This window comes from Amphimedon queenslandica, unplaced genomic scaffold (genome assembly GCF_000090795.2).
Source record: "Amphimedon queenslandica unplaced genomic scaffold, v1.1 AMPQUscaffold_13322, whole genome shotgun sequence".
Lineage (NCBI taxonomy): Eukaryota > Metazoa > Porifera > Demospongiae > Haplosclerida > Niphatidae > Amphimedon > Amphimedon queenslandica.
Window position 1 is genome coordinate 76378 of NW_003546442.1, and position 6456 is coordinate 82833.

A 6456-nucleotide genomic window follows, 5' to 3' on the forward strand; every position below is an offset into this window, starting at 1 on the left:
TATGGGCATTAATTAGAAACATCACATGTCACTTGCTGTGGTACTGTGGGGTGCTCTCACACAGACTGACTTGACAAAATTGACATGTCCTCTTACCCTTTACTCTATGGCTCTTGCTCTCAAATTTTATCAGCATAATTCCTTCAGCTCTTCTCTTAGATCTAGGCCTATTCTATTAGTACACGTCACACACAATGAATAGTATACGGGAGTGGACGGCTCAACAACAATAATTATTTTTCCCGGGGGTGAGGGCAAAATATCACACTTCACACGGGGGCTTTGTTATAAATTTCTGCGATATCTTTCTCAGTGCTTTATTTCGCAGCAACCTTTGCCAATCTCAAGGAGGGTAATAATGCTGCAGAATATGTTGTGTCTAATAATATGTCTTCTGGTACTAGCACCTCAAGGTTAGCCTTAACAGATATTCCAATTTGTTAATTATTATTGCCGGTTTTTTTGCATTTTCTGCACTGATGCAGTGAGCCTCGCCGCAAGTTTTCCTAGCTTCCTGGAGGTTGCTGAGAGTCGCGAAGTTAATCTCTATTCTTCTGTTACGATAAACTGCACCATAGAGGAAGGACAGTTTCTTTACTGGATGCATAATAATGCCCTAAACATTACAGACTCCACTCCCGGCTACATTCTAACGGGAACCCTCCTAACAATCGCGAATTTCACCTATGAGTACTCAGGAGAGTATAGATGTGCTGCTGGTTCCATCATGAGTAGTGAGGCAGATGAAACTACAATTGCCTTGTCTAGGATTACTATTATCACCACATTCAGTAAGGAACAATTAACTATTGGTTGCACATATATAATGCCACATATTAGTCCAGGCTGGCAGTTAAGCCGGGGTAAAAAACTTTTGCTAACCCATCATAACTAAGTTTTTATCAATAGTTAGATTTCTATCTCCATGTTGATTGAAGTGCAAATTTTATTCATGAATCATGGTAACAAACTTTAATTTGAGGTTTAGCAAGTCAGACTAAAAAGTTTATTAGAGCTACCTCATAGTGATTGCCAGTTCATACATGAATACATGCATGCAAGTGCTTAGATCACTAGTTGTACCTGCACTATTTTAATTTTTTTTTTAATTAATGGTTCTGTACTTTCTTCATTTTACAGCTCAAAGAGAATTTCTTCATAATGAACCAGAAGATTACACATCTTACCTGATCGATACTAGAATAGGTACATCTGAGACCACTGTAAAAGGAAGAGAACTTGCTCCATTTCAGTGTAACCTCAGTCGACCAATCTATAGAGCTGTACGTCCTTTCTTGTCTTGGGAAGTTGAAGAACCAAATGGAAATGTGTATGAGATAACTAAGAGTGGGGACAAAGACTATAATTTCAGGATTCAGTTTGACAATATAGCTTTTTTACAAATGCATTTTATTGAGGACTATCAGAACTTAACTAGAGTTCGGTGCATTGCTACAAATCCTAATGAGCCATCTGAGAAAATCTACAGCAGATGGGCAACACTATCTATATCTGGTGAGTTCATTTTTTATTATAATAATAGCAATTTATTAGTTATTGTGGTTTAATGTATTTCAAAATGGCGGTTACTAGTGATATTTTGAGGGAGATGCTGTATTTACCCAAATCTTTTAAAGAGATTATGAAAGAATGTGAAGATACTGGGTTACCTTTGAAAGAATGTGAAGCTGCTCTTAATAGTGCAGTTATGTGCAAAGTGATTCAACAGAAGCCAGTGAAAAGTTTAAACTTTAGTGCTACCGTATACATGATTAGTTCCAACTGTTCTTCCCATCATTGCACGTCAGAGACACAAACTGAACATGAATCTGTGAGCCCTAGCAAGGTATCATTGCTCTGTGGTGTTGAGGAAAAGTCTAATGAGAAGCAGCTGGATTTAAGCAGCCAAGTTACTGCCGTAATCCCACAACCAATATCATCTAGTCCTTTTAAACAATGTACAAGAGCTGAACCAAATACTCAGCTATTGTCTGAGATTGAATCGCTAAAATTAAAGCTCTCAGAAACTGAGAAAGAGATTGCATTGCTAGCAGAAGAATACAGTGAACATGAGCTACAGGACCACATACAGAAGCTGCACGAGTATAATGAAATAAAAGACGTTGGACAAATTTTACTTGGGAAGCTTGCAGAAATGGAAGGGCTTACCACAAGTCACCTCTATCAAAGATATGATCTCACTTTAGATGACTGATTCGAATTTTAAATCAATAGAATAGCGTAGTGTCACATATGTCATTGACTAATTGTTTGAAAAGCATATTCATTAACAGAGCTTTTGTGATATTTATTTAACACGCTATCAATAAGTCTGACACTTAGGGTGAGAAGCTGAGGAACTAAACCCTCATAAATATTTTGAATGAAAGCCTGGGGCCACAGCCCCGCCAATTGCTTGTGACAAATATATGCATCGGACATAGAATCAAGTTGCTACAGCACTCAAAATCAAAAACCACCCATTTAATGCAACACTTTAAATACTAGAAAGGTCAAAGTCACTGAGCATCATTTGTCAGCCCCATTCCTTTTATTGAGTGTCGTGTCAGATGTTGTGCCACGAAATTCATTTATGTATTTATTGTTGGCAGGTTGATATTGAGTAAATTTGGCAATGAGTCATTTATTAATGATCTGTTTTTTGTATTTTTAGATGATGATTTTGTAGAACCTGACAATTATGATCCACTAATCCAGAAGCCATTACCACAGACCTATGATGAGAACTTGAATGAAGGTGTTGTTGTGCCCTGTGCAAAGAGCTCTGGAAACTTATCAGTGACATTAGGGTCAGTGTATAGAGTAGCAATGATGACTATGGCACAAGAGTACATGATACACATGGCAATAAATTTTTTTAAGTTTTTGTAAAAGTGTACTATGTTGTCCTTTAGGTGGAGAATCTCAGGTGATGTGAATCGTTATTATCAAGGCTCTCTTGATCCTGCAAGACCTGATGCTGATTTTGTGGGCTACAATAACATGTGGCTCAATCTGACCAATGGTAACCTCCTTGGGCACGTTGTGAGCTGTTTCACTTTCATTGGCAACCGTGTATTTTTAGCTCGAACTATGATTGTAACACGTAAGTCACAAAAGCCATTTGTTTCTGTTTACTTATTACATAATGCTAGGCCCAAATATTACACTGACTAATAACGAAATTAGTTATAGTATTCCTGCACTGCTTGACTCTTCTATTTCTCTCAATATTGATGATGGAGCTTTAGCTCAGTGGTGGATGAATGGAAGCAGTTTAGTGTCAGGAGGACAGTTTTCAATATTTGAAAATGGGACACTGTACATTAGTGACATTACCTTTAGCAGTGGTGGAATATATCAAGTCGACACTATTAATAACTTTGAGATCAGTTTAATCACATACCACGTTCAAGTAGTAGGTTAGTTAAATGTATATTGCTTGAGTTTAAGTAACTTCATTCACTTGTTATAATTAGTTGGAGGCTATGTGACAGGTATAACGGATGACTTGACAGCCAGTGTTGGTTCTAATGTCACTCTGACATGTGAAGCTAGCAGCATACCGGAGAGTATAACATACTCATGGAGACTAAATGGAGTTACATTAAGTGATGGAGGGAAATATTCTGGTACTAATACTAGCACACTTAGCATTGCTAGCATCAGTGAAAGGGAAGTTGGGGAGTATGAGTGCTATCCTACAAATGAATATGGAAATAGGAATACTTCTTCAACAAAACTTAGTGTCATAGGTACAAATTAATATCTAGAGAAAAATTTAAAACTTGGACTTTAATTTTAGGGTCACTCGAAATAAACGGAATTGATTCTCAAAATATATCAAACTTTGCTCCTCCTGTCTCCAGTGGATATACCATCTCACCCAACAATTCAAGAATAATACTGACAGATTCAGGAGATTTGATTACTGATCCTCTTAGCCCACAAGACACTGGAACATACACTTTCACATCAACTGATCATGGAGGAGCTACACTTACCATCACTGTTAATGTATATGGTAAGACTATTTTTATGTGTAGTATTCCTTTTCATTCATTTTTGTAGCTCCAGCATATGTCATTAGTATCAGTGATCCACAGACAGTGTCTTCAGGGAGTTCAGTTACTATTAATGTTACAGTTGGTGGTACTCCTGATGATTTTACATATCAATGGTTTAGAAATGGTATATTAATAGCTGGGGAAACAGATTCTACTCTTACTATACCAAGTATCAGTACTACTGATATTGGTATATATACTTGTACACCAAATAATTCTAGAGGAAGTACTAACTCATCTAGCACTATAATCAGTGTAACAAGTAAGTTTGTTGATTAATAAACAGAGTTAATTTTGTTATTTATAATATTAGGTTCTTTATCAATTAATGGAGTGGGAATGCAAAATATATCAAACTTTGCTCCTCCTGTCTCCAGTGGATATACCATCTCACCCAACAATTCAAGAATAATACTGACAGATTCAGGAGATTTGATCACTGATCCTCTTAGTCCACAAGACACTGGAACATACACTTTCACATCAGCTGATCATGGAGGAGCTACACTTGCCATCACTGTTGATGTATATGGTAAGATAGTGCTTTCAAAATTAGCCTAATGCTTAGAAACAATTATTTGTAAGACTTTTAGTTAGCAAATAGAGCAAAATTTATAGCATGCAAACTTTAATTTTCTGGTGTAGGTGCAAAATTTTGATACACCTTTTACTTGTGAAGTTCATTATTATAATGAAGTGTAAACAGCAAAGTTAAATTCCACCAACTGTACACTACTGTAGTTTTTCTTATTTAGTTACTTTGCAATATGTAAATATTGTTGTAATAGCTTTTTGTGCTAACCCACACATAGTTCAGTTTTGAATGCTTGCCATTTGTGATTAGAATAGGCACAGTATGCATAAAGAAATAATTTGTAGCTATAATTGCAATTGACCTTCTACCATGTCTAGTTGTAATTGACCAATCAGATTGCTCAATTTCAGGTTCATAAATAACTTACTTACCAACAAGTTTCCTAGGAGATTGAATAAGTAGCTCAGAGGTGAATAAGTAGCTTGGGAGTTTACTTATTCACCTCCTGTTTCAAAATGCATAGCCCTTGGTAGCTAAGTGTTGCTAAGTAAACTAGTTGTTTATTTTGGTACATGGTAGAAGTTGGTTATACAACTCTGTGTCGGTATATATTTATGGCCTTGTCATACCTCAAGCCTATGGCCCTCAGTATGATAAATGCCATAGATACCTCCACCTCATTGTATAACCTTTACAGATACAGAACTGTATTGTCATATTATGTGTACTATAGTCTATGGTCCAGGGCATGCTAAGTGAGGCTAAACAGTGTGAGCTTCATGAGCTGACAAGCACCACAATTGTGCATGGCTTTTGAAGCAACATTAAAAATTTGTAAAAAAATTTAAATTTGATCAGAGTCTGGTTAAACTTGATATACAAAATAAGGACATGTGTTTAAAAATTATTTTAAAATGATTTTTTGATTTTTTAATTTGGGTAAATTTTGATCAAGACAATGTATATGGTACAGGATTTTTTAGCAGCTTTAAAATTTTAGAAAAAAATTATTTCGAGTTGGAATCAGCCCCAACTTTCTATGCAACATTAGTACATGTGTATGTATCAAAAAAAAATTATGAAAAAGAGAATTCTTCCTAGGCATCTTTGAAAAAATTTGGCGAAAGACAATATAGCCAAATTCAGAAAAAATTATAAAAATGGAAAAAAACTTCTCCTAGCTGTGCATCTTGTGGAAAACCCTGGTCCAGAGTTTTGCCTATAACTCATAAGTTTCTGATCAGAATTAGCTCCAAATTTTATACTTTAATTTCTGTTCTTTGAAATAATTCATGTATCTAATTCCCCTCTTCTTCTTGATTTATTTCTATAGCTCCAGCATATGTCATTAGTATCAGTGATCCACAGACAGTGTCTTCAGGGAGTTCAGTTACTATTAATGTTACAGTTGGTGGTACTCCTGATGATTTTACATATCAATGGTTTAGAAATGGTATATTAATAGCTGGGGAGACAGATTCTACTCTTACTATACCAAGTATCAGTACTACTGATATTGGTAAATATACTTGTACACCAAATAACTCTAGAGGAAGTACTAACTCATCAAGCACAATAATCAGTGTAGCTGGTAAGTTTGTTTATTAATATAAAATGAAGGTAATTTCAATAATTTGGTATATCTCTATAGGTTCTTTATCAATTAATGGAGTTGAGATGCAAAATATATCAAACTTTGCTCCTCCTGTCTCCAGTGGATATACCATCTCACCCAACAATTCAAGAATAATACTGACAGATTCCGGAGATCTGATCATTGATCCTCTTAGTCCACAAGACACTGGAACATACACTTTCACATCAACTGATCATGGAGGAGCTACACTTACCATC

The 6456-nt window shown here is 35.7% G+C and overlaps 3 protein-coding genes across 3 annotated transcripts in view; 2 read left to right on the plus strand and 1 right to left on the minus strand.

Moving 5' to 3' along the window:
* Positions 1-220, minus strand: part of LOC100641973 (coatomer subunit alpha-like) — a 17850-nt gene extending 17630 nt beyond the window's left edge. Inside the window, exon 1 of the mRNA XM_003387724.3 lies at positions 97-220. Within this exon, the coding sequence (XP_003387772.1) occupies positions 97-136 (40 nt within the window). The 5' untranslated portion in view covers positions 137-220. The remainder of the gene's footprint in view (positions 1-96) is intronic.
* Positions 221-314: 94 nt separating this feature from the next.
* Positions 315-6456, plus strand: part of LOC100640330 (sialoadhesin-like) — a 12078-nt gene continuing 5936 nt past the window's right edge. The window contains exons 1-12 of the mRNA XM_019998365.1: positions 315-413; positions 486-791; positions 1141-1515; positions 2675-2810; positions 2916-3106; positions 3156-3422; positions 3480-3755; positions 3806-4024; positions 4072-4329; positions 4381-4599; positions 5936-6193; positions 6254-6452. Coding sequence (XP_019853924.1) covers positions 359-413; positions 486-791; positions 1141-1515; positions 2675-2810; positions 2916-3106; positions 3156-3422; positions 3480-3755; positions 3806-4024; positions 4072-4329; positions 4381-4599; positions 5936-6193; positions 6254-6452 — 2759 coding nt within the window. The 5' untranslated portion in view covers positions 315-358. The remainder of the gene's footprint in view (positions 414-485; positions 792-1140; positions 1516-2674; positions 2811-2915; positions 3107-3155; positions 3423-3479; positions 3756-3805; positions 4025-4071; positions 4330-4380; positions 4600-5935; positions 6194-6253; positions 6453-6456) is intronic.
* Positions 1522-2327, plus strand: LOC109583164 (DNA repair protein SWI5 homolog). The gene has a single exon (XM_019998382.1). The coding sequence runs from the start codon at positions 1568-1570 to the stop codon at positions 2213-2215; it is 648 nt and encodes a 215-aa protein (XP_019853941.1). The 5' UTR covers positions 1522-1567; the 3' UTR covers positions 2216-2327.